This window comes from Sceloporus occidentalis, unplaced genomic scaffold (genome assembly GCF_023333645.1).
Source record: "Sceloporus occidentalis isolate IW3139 unplaced genomic scaffold, rSceOcc1.0.p SCAF_12, whole genome shotgun sequence".
NCBI lineage: Eukaryota > Metazoa > Chordata > Lepidosauria > Squamata > Phrynosomatidae > Sceloporus > Sceloporus occidentalis.
In genome coordinates, this window is record NW_028316992.1 from 12,004,579 (window position 1) to 12,020,131 (window position 15,553).

General features: G+C 38.3%; 1 protein-coding gene across 3 annotated transcripts in view; it reads left to right on the plus strand.

Annotated features, from left to right (window-relative positions):
- Positions 1–15,553, plus strand: part of CTNNA1 (catenin alpha 1) — a 92,235-nt gene that overhangs the window by 11,989 nt on the left and 64,693 nt on the right. For all 3 annotated transcript variants that reach the window (XM_089478071.1, XM_089478069.1, XM_089478068.1), the window contains 5 exons: positions 1,690–1,885; positions 3,415–3,581; positions 4,211–4,330; positions 6,076–6,342; positions 11,699–11,902. In XM_089478071.1, the coding sequence (XP_089334197.1) occupies positions 1,690–1,885; positions 3,415–3,581; positions 4,211–4,330; positions 6,076–6,342; positions 11,699–11,902 (954 nt within the window). The remainder of the gene's footprint in view (positions 1–1,689; positions 1,886–3,414; positions 3,582–4,210; positions 4,331–6,075; positions 6,343–11,698; positions 11,903–15,553) is intronic.

Below are 15,553 nucleotides of genomic sequence, written 5' to 3' on the forward strand. Positions count from 1 at the left end.
GTAGTCTTACACATTAATGCAAAAAAATGTGTTTATACAAATTAAAAAAAAACCCTGTTTGTTTGGCTGTTCAATTTTGTTTTGTTTTTTTGTTAAACTGTTTTTTCCCCAACCCTGATCTAATTGGATAGTATATCCTACAAGAAATTATGGGCTTAATACTGGGAGCTCAGGCTGGTATATTACTACTGAATTATGATCAAGTTCCAGGAGATGTCAGTTTATATCTCACTATGATAATCCATTGAGACTTGGAGGACAGAGCTGCACAATATACTTGGTTTGTAAATATGTAGTGCAACCTACAAATCATTAATGCTTACCGCATGAAAATTCCCACTCCTTGACCTTTATCAGTGTTTGCTTCTAAAGCATTTGGGTACTTACTCTGTAAGTTTGTCTTACTCAGTGTCCTTGAATGTGTGCAGCAATTTTTAAAAACGTATATGGGTTTTGTTTCTTATCACCATCCCAGTGCAACTTTAAAGAAGTAATTAGGAAAGTAAGTTATCAGATCAACATGTTTTTGGAAACAGAGTGTTCAATTCCTTTAAAATTGTTGCCTGTTAAAATGTTTCCTGTTAGATGGTACATATTCTTATTCACTGGCAAGTCAAGAAGTTGTATATGGTTGCAGCGCGGAGGAGTCACAGCAGCCAAACTGAGCAACTCCTCAGCACTGCAAAAAAGGAGCGTGAAAATCGTGCTCCTTCCGGCAACCCGGAAGTGACACCACGAGTGCCAAAGTCCGCACTCGCGGTGTCTCTTCCGGGGTGCGACGTCAGGACGCTGTGCGTCCGTGAGGTCAAAATGGCGGTGCCCATCTGTATAGGGTGCCGCCATTTTGACGCACTCATTACGCGCAAGGGGCAAGGCGCATCAGGAAGTGCCGCCCCTCGCACGTAATCACAGCGCGATGATGCCGCCTCATGGGCCCGTCTGTAACGTGCCCAAGTTTGGGAAAACATGAAAGAAGACAAGTTGTGAGCATTTCTTGAAGGGGAAAGTGAGAACAGATAAAATGTATCTAGCTTTAATAAGCAAATTTAAACTTGGACAGTATTAGAATAGAGGAAATCAGAGAGCAGATGTATGAATGAAGAGAAGAAAACAAGAATAGCTTGCAACTGGAGGAATACTCTTGGCAAGCCCTCATTTCCTATTCAGAAAGACTACGTTGTTCATCTTCAGTTATAATTTCAGCATTGGCATAAAGATTTTATTACAGTATTTAAAATTCTTTCAAACCTTTATGGACGTCATTGTTGCTGAATAAAAGTCTAGCACTGATAGGAAACCTGAAATTCAAAGCAAGAGCAAAATTGGATGCATAAATTAAACAAGGGTATGTTGCATGTTCCCTGTTTTTCATATTGGCTTCTTAAAACATTCTTATGGTTTTTGCTGAAGTTAATTGCCTAAAACCTGAAGGTGTTAGTGAAACTGTAATCTTTGTTGTAACAATTAGTTTGGAACCATGATCTATATTCAATAGTTACTCACAACAAGAGTAAATCTTTTGACCCAGTGAAAACTTGGCAAGGCAACACTTCTGTCAGTTCCATTGCTGCAGTGTAATTGAGTTGGGACTAACACTTGGATTTAGTTTCACGTTAGCATGGGAGTTTCACCATGTAAAGTTGTCAGGAGTTCATCAGTTGATGTGTATCATGTAATCCTTACTTCTAGGTTACAACATTGGTCAATACCAGTAACAAGGGCCCTTCCAATAAAAAGAGAGGTCGGTCTAAAAAAGCTCATGTTCTAGCTGCATCAGTTGAACAAGCAACAGAGAATTTCTTGGAAAAGGGGGATAAAATTGCAAAGGAGAGTCAATTTCTTAAGGAAGAGTTGGTGGCAGCTGTGGAAGATGTCCGTAAACAAGGTATGTAGTGTGGCTTTAAGATGTGGCGCCTCATTTGCTTTATTTGCTTCTTGCACCATCCCTGTGAAATGGTTCACAAAAGTTAGCCAACCTACAAGAATCATGTTACCTCTAGATTGATAATGAAAAGTTCTAGTTTTTAAGTAATTCCAATGATGGATGACAAACCCATGGTCACAAAGTGAGCATTGTCAATATTCTGTTTCATTTTTAGTAACTATTAAAACACTATTTATAGATGTAATACAGTTGACTCTCTGTTTTCGCGGAGGATCCGTTGCGCCCACCCAGCCCTCCGCAGAAATGGAGAGTCGCAAGTATTCAAGCCCCATTGGTGATAATGGAGGTTGTTCCTCCATGCGTATTCAAGAATGCGGATCCCAAGTCTGGAAGAAAGGAGGGGCAACTGTAGTAATAGTCTTTTGTAAACCGAAATCTTAACTATATACTTTCTTGTGATGATCTTGACCCATGTAATTTATAAGAATGGTATAAAATACCAAATGTTATTTCAAGTAAAGTTCCTTTGCATTTTATATCACTCAAAAAATCTGATGCATGAAGTTTCCCAGTTTTTCATAATGTTGGATTCATTTTAAAAGGGGGACTTGAGTCTTCTGACAAAATAACTACAAGTTGAGCCTCATCTGGATTTCTGAAATACAGCAAAATTGTCCACATCAGTGGCTGAGACAGTGACGCTTTTGCTTTCTGATAGTTCAGTGTTGACAAACTTTGGCCCGGTGCAGACGGGCAGGAAAGGACAGCGAAACATCACCCCTTTCTGCCCCAAATCGGTGTTGCGGCAAATTCACACCACGGCACCAATCCAACCTCCGCAGAGCACAAAAAGGAGCCAGGTTTTTCTGGCTCCTTTTTGTGTTTGCAAAGAGGTGTCACAGCTGCTGCCAGGTGGCTTGATCACGACCCTTTGGCGTGGCGCTGTTTGGGCAGCACAGGGAGGGTTCTGAGCATGGGGATGCTCAGCCCTCACCCTGCCTGCAGGATGGTGCTTTTTGCCCGTCTGTACCAGGTCTTTGTTTCATGCACAATATTATTAAAAATATTATATATAAAATTGCCTTCAGTCTATGTGTATAAGATGTATAGGAAACATAAATGAATTTCATGTTTTGACTTGGATCCCATTTCCAAATACCCCATTATGTATATGCAAATATTAAAAAAAATAAAAAATCCAAAACACTTCTAGTCTCAAGCATTTCAGATAAGGAAGATTCAACCTGTACTTGTGTGATTCTAATATATATTACTTTAAAGACCATGGAAGTGAAATTATTTTACTTCCCATTTTGTAACATGAGAGTGCTGCCAGTTGGGTTCTTACTGTTCAAAAGTAATAATAAAATTCTTAGTTTTGTTGTATGTATTCCTTAAGGTGTAATTAAACATGATTTTGTTAGTAATAGTCCTTTATCACCACTGTGGTCCCACAGGATGTATAAACTGTAGTTTGTATGGTGATAGTGAGAACTGAAGGAATATAACTGCTAACTTTGTGTACATAGGAGACATGATGAAGAGTGCATCTGGAGAATTTGCTGATGACCCATGTTCTTCAGTGAAACGTGGGAACATGGTGAGAGCAGCCCGTGCCCTCCTGTCAGCCGTTACACGCCTGCTTATTTTGGCTGATATGGCAGATGTGTACAAACTGCTTGTGCAACTTAAAGTCGTAAGTAATAGTTCATCTTTAGCTTTCTTGATTCTGTTTTAAATATCTCAGATAGGCAGTTGTCAGTGGGCTGCTTTGCTATCCCTGAACCACTGGGGCCACACACCAGAAATTTGGAAGCTCCATTGTTTCTTCCCCAAAAAAGTCATTTCCCCATTATAACAAGTCATGAGCTTCCTGAATACCCTGCTTTATTGTAAAAGTGTAGAAGCAGGGGTGGCACGGTGGCCCTTATGTGAGTACTAAATCAGTTTGGGGCTACATACAGTGCGTGGATGTTCATTGCCCACCTCTGGTATATTATAACAGACATTCTAAACAACTTTTTCAAAGCACAGTGGGGGAGGATGGGTTGTCAGAAGAGCTATTCTCTTCATGTCTATCCTGTGGGCTTCCTCAAACTATCTGGTTGATCAGTGTTAGAAACAATATCCTGGACAAAATTGACTCCAGATTAATACCTTATTGAAATTGGTATTTCCAGTCAATATTTTACCTTCAGAACATGTAAGTTTGAAATTAATGGGAAGGTTCACAACCACACATTTGTATTGTTTGAATATAGCGTTTTTGCTAAATTTTAAACTGTTGTATGGTATTGTGGTTTGAAACCCGATTTAATCTTCTAGGTAGAAGAAGGCATCCTAAAACTGAGAAATGCTGGTACTGAACAAGATCTAGGAATTCAGTACAAAGCTCTTAAACCAGAGGTGGATAAGCTTAATATAATGGCAGGCAAGAGACAACAGGTATTGTAACAATTTACATATTTTCAAAGATGTGGTCACTTGTTGATATTTGTAATATATATATTATAATATTTGACAATATCATAATGCATATAATAGTACCACAGTTCTAAAATGGTAATAGTTGACTACTTTGTAACAAGATGCAAAATATGATACTGCTTTTAGTTGTCAGATTTTTTAAAAAAAAATCTGAGCAAGGTTGACATTAGTAAATGAATCACCTATTCCCTTCACTTGGATAATAGTACAAAATGCGAACTGAGGGAGAAGCTGGCATGAGAGTACTGAGGCAGTCCTGTGAGATGAAAGCAAGTTTGGTTGATAAAGGATATCTCTGAATATGAGTAGAAGGAATAAAAGATACTCTCCCTTGCTGCAGAAAGATAGGCCAAAGAATAAACTTGGAGATGACTCATAATGTATGAACCCTACCTGGTTTGCTCAGACATCAGCTCTTGCAAGTTAATACATTCATGTGAACAATTTATCATAGAAGAGTAGTCATGTAATATGCATTTGCAACTTCTGTAAACAGGAATTGCTGCACTTTCATTGTGCCCTACTTGTAGAAATTGCTGCTTATCTGCCATAAGTGTTCTATTTTATACTATTATGTTCATGTAAGCGAATCACTCATATACATGAATTTGTGTGAGCTGCTCAGACAAATGGTTGGTTCATAACATAAATGGGGGAGGATTTTTTTATATATATAGTCCTCTGGGAGCATGGTCAGAGTTAAGGATTACAGAATCTCTTTTTTAAACCACCTTAAGATCCACCAACTGGAATCTGGTAGGTTAAAAAAATTACATATAGAAGGAATTGGTTTTGAGGATCAAAATTGAACTCGGGGTGGAACAGACCGCCATGAAGAGGCAGCTTCAAGCCACCTCTGAGAAAGCCAAATTGGGGCCATGGCAACTGCATGCTACGGCCCCAATCCGCCTTTTTACCAGTCCCAAAAGAAGTGACAAACAGTCTGTTCCAGCTCACAGTCTTGCTACATAAAAAACCACTCATGATTATCCCAGCTTTTTTTCATTTCAGCAATATAATTTAGGAAGTCATTTTGCTTGGTGTTTTTTTTTAAAAAAAATACAAATCTTGATCTCTGAAGTTCACCCAGAGATCTAGCAGTAGATCCAGACCAGCTTTCTGCCAACTGCCACTCTAAATGATTTGCTGAACACTAGGTTTGGGGGTGAAACTCAGGCAGAGGACACACCCCCCCAAATTGGATGAAAGCTGTGTTGGGGCAGCCTAAGGCGGCCCAATGCCACCAGAAAAAGGAGCTCAGAAAAAGTGCTCCTTGCTGGCATCCCATTCAGGATTGCGACAGCAACACACTTTCAAAGTGGAGTGTGCGGTTGCCACGGTCCCAAGCCGATCGGCTTCAAGCTGCTGGTCTGCTTCGCCCGTGAGAAATATGATTGAGTCCCAGGGGGCTGGCTATTAGTAGCCAAGCTTTTGCTCTTTCTTAAATATTTGGTAAGAACATTTCCAGTAACTTCTGTTTCTGGAAACTGAGTGTTTAAGACTTCATATTTGCAGTTTCATTCTGGAGGTCATTGAGTTTTCTTTTGCATCTAATGAATTCTGTGGTTTTCATTTTATTCAAAGTTACAACATATAATCCTTCTTTAAGTTAAGGAAAATTCTAATCCCCAACTTCATCATGATTTTTTTTAAAAAAAAAATTCTAACCAAAGCATACTGCTATTTGAAATATTTTGTTATAGGAATTAAAAGATATTGGGCATCGTGATCAAATGGCTGCAGCCAGAGGAATTCTTCAGAAAAACATTCCTATACTTTACACTGCTTCTCAAGCATGTCTTCAGCATCCAGATGTAGCTGCTTACAAAGCCAACAGGGATTTGATCTATAAGCAATTGCAGCAGGCAGTCACAGGGATCTCTAATGCAGCCCAAGCAACAGCTTCTGAGGACTCAGTTCACCATCAAGGTGGTGGAGGAGAGTTGGCTTATGCACTTAACAACTTTGATGTAAGTACTAAATGTTGCATCCTGTTGGTAGTAAGATTGAATAGAACTATTTAAACCTCAGATAACAAAGTATTTATCTTATGGGTGGATGAGTCAGACACCTTCAACTTTAGAAACATCTAAAACAGCTTTTCAGTCATAATACTGTATATACAGTGAACCCTTGGTATACGCTGGGCTTTGGTTCCAAAATCCCCCGTGTATAACAAAATCCATGGATACTCAAGTCCCATTAAATATAATGACATAGCAAAATGGTGTCCCTTATAAAAAATGGAAAATCAAGGTTTGATATTTGAAATTTATACTTTTTTGGAACATTTTCAAACCGTGGATGCTTGGATCCATGTATAAAAAATCTGTATATGAGAAGAGCCGACTTTACTCATATATGTCTAGAAATTTAGGTTAAAAAATTGACCAAAAAAAACACCTGAGTCGACTTATCCACAAGTCAATGTAAGTACTGTATCTTAACTATTAAATAAAAGAAGGAACCATCCCTTGGTGAAAGGCAAAGAGTATAATCTGCCCTGGAACCACTGGTCCCTTCTACTCTCTCATTCATCCAGCCTTAAAAGTGAGCACAGAGAGCTATGTCTGCTGGAATTTTGTAAGTTTTGACATTGTTTTGCTTTGCTTCATCCTATAGAACCTTTGCTATCTGTCCCTAGGTTTTAGCCTCGACTTATCCTTGGGTCATATCAAAATCCATAATTTCAGCCCCAAAACTTTCCCTCAATTTATACATGAGGTTGACCTATAGATACATATATACAGTAGGCATAATTGGTTTTTAGTCATAATATACTTAAGAAAGATATATAGAGAGAGACTAATAGATTTATTTGTTTCTAATCATGGACATGTAGCTTTCTGTTAAGAAGTTTCAGGTTACATGTACATGGATTATAACATGATGGATTAAAATATGTGGAGATACTTGAGAAGACCAGTTCTTGACTTGCTATATGATCTAGCACATACCCTCATACAAAAAGGAGCTTAACATAGACCATAACCTGACTTTTTTTTATCTTGCACCACAGTGACATTTATACAAAACCTGAAGACACAACCAGCTATTCCCCTGCCTTTAGCTAATATGTGAAGTACACCCTATTCTCTCTTTTCTTACCAGTAATACCTCATCTTGTTTCTCAGCCCTGTGTAAATATCAATCCATGGCCTTTTTTCTTCACCACTTTTATTTTCTTGATCCCTTGTCTTCTCAAGTCTGTCCTGCTTTAATCTACTTTTCCAATACTTTCCACACTTCAGTTCCTCAGGTTTTTGCTTTCTGGATTTCCCTGCTTTGAACCAGATCATTCTTTCACTTTTTCTTTTGAACCAAGGGTCTAAGTGTTCTCATCTTCAGGAAGCATGGAGGGCCAGAGTTCTTACCCCTCTTCCTGAGCCTAGAAAAGTGTTGGGACCACCGGATGCAGCCCAGGCTTAGGAATACAGTTGGCCCTCTGTATACAAGGATTCTGCATCCACACAGTCAACAATCTGTGGCATAGAATTTATTTTCCAGGAAGCAAATTTTGATTTTGCCATCTTATATAAGGGGCACCATTTGACTATGTCATTGTATTTAATGGGACTTGGTATCCATGTGGGTCCTGGAACCAAGCCCCAGCGAATACCTACAGCTTACTGTATGTGGAAAGTATTATGACTTCTTCTTGCTCCTTTCAGAATCACTCAATGACTTAGTGTTTTCCTTCCCAAAAAAGCACTTCTTTGTCTAACATTATTAGTCATGGTCTTCCTGTGTCCCCTGCTCTATTGTAAAAGTGTAGAGCAGAGGTGGCATAGTGGCTCCTTGTGTGGGCACAAAAACAGTTGAGGTCCATGGGCTGCTTGTGTTATAAAGGTATTCAGAATAATATTTTGAAAGTATACTGGGGAAGGATGTATTGTGGGAAGACCTATTGCCTTCGTGTCTATCTTGTGGGTTTCCTAAAAGTATCTTGCTGATCAGTGTTAGAAACAGAAACCTGGACCACACCACTACCACACACAGAGATGAACAGGAGCTGAAACCCTACTTTAAAATCAATATTGCCAAATAATTCCTGTTAGTCTGGGAAGCAGTGATAGGTCATGACAAGCATGGTCTCCCCCCCCCCCTTTTTTTTTTTTACTACTGAGGTTAATGTACACATTAGCCCACTGTCTTCTATAACATATTCAGTGCTCCAGTCTCTTCTTTGATATTTCTCCTGATAATCCAGCCTCTCTTGTTTGTACGTCCTTGTGTAAACTTTCATCTTTAGTACATCTTTTTCATTCTTGATAATTTTCTCCTTTTCTCCTGTTTCTTCTATATTTAGTTATTTGCCTTATTCTTTTACACCTTTGTAAAACTGCTATTTGTATAACCTTGGTAGCGTAGGCATTCGTTTAGCAGAAAAAGATAAGGAAATGGACAACTTTTCAACTTTCAATTTGTTCTACTTGGTAAATGTTAGATTTTACAATGTGCAGAAGTTGGAGCTCTGTCTGTAATAGCAAATTGTTTTATTAAAAGTAAGGTACCGTCTATACTCAACTATAAGTTGACCTCATGTATAAGTCCAGGGCAGGATTTGGGCCCAAAATTATGGTTTTTGGCATGACCCATGGATAAATTGAGGATAAAATTTGGAGGCTCCTTCAGTGTGTGTATGTGTGTATGTCTGTGCCTGGCAAGAGAGACACTAACTGAGGTTGTTTGTTTCAGCTTTGGTTTCAGCCTTCATCTAGACAGCGAGGGCCAGCCAGTGATTCTGTTTGTTTGTCTAATAGCAATTAATCACTCTGGGCTCTTTCTGCTTGGCTCAAGAGAGAAATAAACTCTCCTCACAGGGAAACGCAGGGAAATCTGAAAGAGCTGCTGTCACATTACCACACTGACCCATAAATAAGTCAATCTGGAATTTTGGGGTCAATTGTTGGGCATAAATTTTTAGACTTACAGATGAGAATATATGGTATATGCAGTTTTACACATTACACAATGCAGTTTTATTAGTTAAATTTATACATAACCTGCAACGATGTCCTTACATACTTAGCAATAAACATTACTGAGCTCAGCAAACCTTGCTTTCTTAATCAGATGGGTTGTGTTAAGCATCAGACTGCAGCTGTCATAGTAACTGTGGACAAAATTAACTGTCTTGCACCTATATCTCTCTTTTCCATGCTCTGTCCCGATAATAACAGTTTTGCCACCTAAACTAGCCATCAGTTTTCTTAATCTGTTGATCTATTATTCCTGAACAATTGACATTAGAGTAGCCAGATGAAAAAGAACAGGACTCCTGTATCTCTCATGGCTATGTAGAAAAGGAAATCTCTACAGATGTTGCTTGCACAACATGCAACAATTACTGAAATTCCTTCAACTATGCAGCCATTATAGATACAGAATCCCTGTTACTCTTTCCCTCTGGCCATTCAATCTGTCATGATCCTAAATACTTTTTGTTATTACAGCAGCTCAAGTAGCTGTAGGGACTTTCAGATGATCATAGTTTTTAACATCTGACTTTACTAGTAAGAGCTACCAAACATTTGGAATGTATGTCATCCTGGAGATGAGAATAGATCATGGCTGAGTCTGTGTTTGATCTGAACTATTGTTGCCTCATAAATTCTTGCTCAATGCTCAGGTTGTTCTTTAAGTGCCTGGGTTTTCTTCCCACTAGTAAACTCCATTAGACAATTTCCTCTTTGACCACCCCCTTTGTCACTTTGATGTGTGCCCTTGCAGTGGCTATACAGAAGGCATTTACTTGTCTTTCTGCCCACAGTGATTACTGTTCTTCACTAAAATAGTTGTTAGGTGTCCAGGCCTTTTCCAAGCAGAGTTGTTACTGCCTCTGGATCTTTGTGTGTGTCACTCACAGTTTTCCCACCTGCTTGAAGCATTTCCCCATATTGATTGGATAAGCAAATTACCTCTGGAAAACACTTGGATGACATGCTTAACCATTAAATTAGGTGTATATGTCTGAGAGAGAATCACTGTGTTCCTAGGCCTGCTGTATGACACTCTTATTCTTTTTAAAGCCCTAAACAGTCTGAGCTCAGCACATTTTCTCCCATATGAAACTTTGTGATATTTGAGATACATTATGAAAATTTTTGTTCTGCTCCGTTACTTGTAAAAGTAACATTTCCAAGCGTTACTAGCTGCATTAGTCTTTTAAAGCAAAAAGAATGTAGCACTTGAAAACTTAATTAAATTGAGACTTGACACCGAAGAGTGCCAAATAGATTAGTCTTTAAGGTGTAACTGGATTCTTACTATTTTTGTAGACATAGGGGACTAGTGATGATCCAGGCATGGGAGAGGGGGGCAGTTTCACTGCTTCTGGGCAACAGCATCCTTATGAATGCTCATCAGGATATATGAGAAATTAGTCATTTAGTGCTGTGGCACATACAGTATAGTTGTACATACACCTGTGAGAACAGAGGTGGAATTGAGAATGCTGATGTACTGAAGATTTTCCAAGGAAGAAGGGGCATTTAGGGAGTGCCATCTCAAGAAGGTTTCTGATTTCGTCCAACACAGTTTTTAGCATTCCCTTCCTCTTGGCTTTTCAATGATTCTTGGCCTGCACTGCAAAGTGGCAAAAGAGAAGGCAGATATATTCTTAGCTGCTTGGATTTTGATTGTAGGATGGGGTGCAAGTGCAGGAAAGTTTGTCACATTTGGCTTTTTTGTACAGTCTCTGTAGCGATTATGACTAACTAGTACTAAGATACTTTTGTGTGTGCAAGAGTGCCTGGTTTTAAAGTATCGGAAATGTATCACTGTATGATTCTAAAATAAAATCAGATAAAGCTCAACTTTTTCCTTCAGAATGAATATTTCTTAAGTATATAAAGTAAAAGAATCACACAAACCATTGTATGAAAACAATGAACATTAATTGATTCATTAACCTGAAACATTTAGAATGCTCTGGAATTGACAAACCCCTATATTTCATGTGCAGATATTTTGTAATATCACTAATGAAATTACTAATACAGTTTTAACTTGGTATAAAGTGCACTGGTGCACACCTCTGCTAAATTTAACAGCCTGGTAAGCATGAAGAAATTGAGTTTGTGATGTACTGCTTTGTTCTTCTTAGACTAACTAAGGAAGATGGTAGAGAATGTAGATAAGGATTCTATTGATATTTCAGATGTACAGATTGAAAATGTGAATTCCACTAAGTCCTTGGGGAAATGGTTGATATAAATATTCCCACACTGGTTGCCCAAGTGTGAGTTGTAACCCTAGTATAGTCTTAAGAATTTATAAGCCTATTCAAAAGTAGTGAAAGGTTCGACAACTTTTTTTTAACAGAAACAAATTATTGTGGATCCTCTGAACTTCAGTGAGGAACGTTTCAGGCCTTCCCTGGAAGAGCGCCTGGAGAGCATCATTAGTGGGGCAGCCCTCATGGCTGACTCATCCTGCACACGTGATGACCGACGGGAACGCATAGTTGCAGAGTGTAATGCAGTGCGACAGGCCTTGCAAGATCTTCTGTCAGAGTACATGGGAAATGTGAGTAATCAGAGCATGTGTTTCATGTTGTCCCTTTACATACATATATAAATTTTTAGTGCCAAAGATGTTTCATGAGTTAGAATTTTGTCATCACTGTTTTTTATGAAAACAGTGAAATAGTTCTTAAACCTGGGCAGTGATCAAGCAGTAGAATGTCAGTTTCAATAGTACTTAGTGCTTGTGATGAGATGTTGTCTCTTGCCTTTAAAAAGCTCATGCCTGACTTATTTATTTAAAACAACACAGCTGTTACTCTGAAACAGAGAGTTCTGCCAATAACGTAGCCTATTTGGTACAGAATGAATGTTCATTATTAAGAGTTGGACATTTCATTGACACAACTTGTATTGTGGGCAAATGGCAATGTTTCATGAGCTCTTTAGACAAGTACAACTGTACTGAATATAGAGAGATGCTCTGGAGAATCAAATCAAGCATTTCATCAAGGTTTATTGGTTGATACTATGTAGTAAGATTAAATGACATGAATATGAATGCATCATGAGGATATAAATGGCTGAACAAATCACTCTATCTACTGTTTATAAAATACTTCATAACAGAAAATAATGTAGGTTCTCTTGTTTCTAATTTAATTGAAATATCAAAATAATGACTTGGAAATAAGAAAAATGCAAAAGAACTATTTCTCTTCCATTTAGCATAAAGAGTAAGGTCTATGGTACTGTAAGAGAGGAATTCATTTCTAATGTCAGTACAAGACCCAGGATTTCAACATTTGAATTAAACACTTAATTTTGACATCATCTGTTTGATGGAAGACTTAAATTTTCACTGCAAAAATTACTTTTGAAAACAAAGGATTAAAGTCCCTGCAAGCAAGAGGGGCACTGTGGTGTTAGCAATCTGTGGCTTGGAAGGAGGTGTCTTAAAGTCTACCTGTTCAAAGATCCAGTCCCTTTCTGAGAATGGTGGAGGGTCTACCTTGCAGTCAGAGAGGATGATTGAGTTAGCTGATATTTCTTCTCCCACCCCTTAGGAATTTGTGTAGCTGAAATACTTCATGACAAGTTTATTGCTGTGTTGTTCTTTCTTCTATAATATGAAATTATATAGGTTGTGTGATGTTGTGAGCATGTTTGAAACAAAATTTGAAACTTGTGGTCTTTGAGTTCCAAACTTCCTTGTTTAAAAAAATATATGTGGGAGAGGGTTGGAATGCTCTTTCTGTCTGTGGCTGCCTAACATTACTTTTGACATATGGATGAGAATTGATAAACTTCTGCTTAGATTATAATCCATGGGTAGGTAGACAATTTGCTCAAAAATAATTTGCTTCATCATCTAGCAATTGATAATTGGTCTTGATAGCAAGAATTGGGTTGAACCTGCTGCCAAGCTCCAGTATAAGGAGGAGGAAGTAGCAGAAATCAAGGATATTTACCAGTCTCATCATTAGAGAATTGCTTGGTTCTTTCTTAGGAACTGCAATAAGAAAATTAATTAAGAAAGAAAGTGGGAGAAAGAACCTGGACAAGAACTGAGTTTAAGAAGGGAGAGGAAGAAGTGGAAGGGGTAGTATGATAGGAAGGAATACAGAAAAGGAGAAAGCACTATGACAGCTGAGATATTTGTTTTCAGGAATATTACAACTGGTTATTCCGTGGTGCTGTTGGGTAGGTTATTCTTATCTTTCACAAATAGGAAACTGAGATTGAGTGATAGTAATGGTATTTATATTATTTAGTTTCATAGCTGTAATTTTCCTAAGACTTAAGGCACTTTCCTGTTATATGCACACAGTCAATTTAAAGAGAATATAAAATGTAAAATACCTTACACTCAAGAGAAGAAAATAGAGAGATAATTAGCCACAGGCTAGTATTTTAAAATCAGCCAGTCACATCTTAAGATGTCTAAGAGTAGAGTTGTGGGGCTTGAGCTCTGAGAGCAACTTTCTCCAAATAAGAGACAAGTTTAATAGGCATATAGTCAAATATTGGAAGTCCAGTGCATAGTGACTTAATTGAAAGGCATAAGAGGTGGATTAACAGAGTTTAATCTGTTTGCTTGACTAGCAGGTTGGATGTTTTCATGTTTAATGGTAAGGGCGACACTGCCATGCTTTCCAAATGAATACATATGGATGCATTTGGTTTCCTACCATCACACACAAAGATAAAACATTTTAAGCACACACTGATCTTCTGTAATGCTTAGAAGGTATTAAATACAATTGGAAACAAGAGAGCCACTACAAGTGAAGAAGTTAAGAAAAACTGATTTAAGAAATGTGTATTAAATCCATGTAGCATCACCATAAGAAGAGGAGCTACAACTAAGCCCCCATGAGTCTAGCTAAAACTTCCTTCAGCTTAGCTGGTGGTGACGCATGATGGGAATGGTAACTTGTCAGAACCTGGAAGGCTGTAGGTTCCCCACCCTGATCTAAATGAACTCAAGTCTCCAGGGCCAGATGAACGACATCCAGTGATATTAAAACAACTGGCAGAAATAATCCCAGACCCACTGGCAATAATCTTTGAGAATTCCTGGAAAACGGAAGAAGTCTCAGCAAACTGGAGGAGGCAAATGTTGTCCTCATCTTCAAAAAGAGAAAAAAGAGATCTCAACAATGTTTGCCCAGTTAGTCTGACATCAATACCAGGAAAGGTTCTAGAGCAGATCATTAAAAAAACAACAACCAGAGAATCTGTAAACATTTAGAAAGAAATACCATAATCACAAAAGTCAACATGTATTTCTCAAAAACAACTCATGCAAGATTAATCTTATCTCCTTTTAAAATAAAATTACCAGTGTGCTAGATGAGGTGAATGCTGCAGATGTAGCATATCTTGATTTCAATGAGGCCTTTGACAAGTTCTCCTAGAACATTCCTGCAAACAAATTAGTAAAATGTGGGCTAGACAATGCTACTGTTAGGTGGATTAGTAATTGGTTGACCAGCTGAACCCAAAAGGTGCTCAGCAATGGCTCCTCTTCATCTTGGAGTTACCAGTGGGGTGCTACAGGGTTCTGTCCTAGGCCCAGTACTATTCAACACCTTTGAATGACTTGGATGAAGGACTAGAGGGCATGCTTATGAAATTTGAAGATGACACCAAATTTGGAGGAGTAGCTAATACCCAGAGGACAGGATCAGAATTCAAAATGAGCTTGATAGATTAGAAACTAACAAAATGAATTAGCCAAAACTAACAAAATGAATTTCAACATAGTATGATAGCCCTGCTTAAACATTTGGAGAGATGTCATATTGAGGATGGAGTGAGCTTGTTTTCTGCAGCTCTAGAGACTAGGGCCGGGTCAAACTACAAGAAAAGAGATTCCACCTCAAAATGAGGAAGAACTTCCTGACAGGAAGAGATGTCCGACAGGGAACACACTGCCTTGAAGAGTGGTGGAGTCTCCTCCTTCGGAGTTTTTTAAATAGAAATTGAATGGTAATCTGTTAGGACTGCTTTAATGGTGTCTTACTGCATAGCAGAAAGGAGTTGGACTGGATGATCCTTGTGATATTCCAACTCTCTGATTCTATGAGTTCTCAAACATAAAAAAGAACAAGCCTTGTTGTGAAGGACCAACATCATTTCTGAAAGGTAGTCTTAATCTGGTAACTTCTAGAGTTCTTTTGAGGATGTTATAAAATATGTAGGTACAACA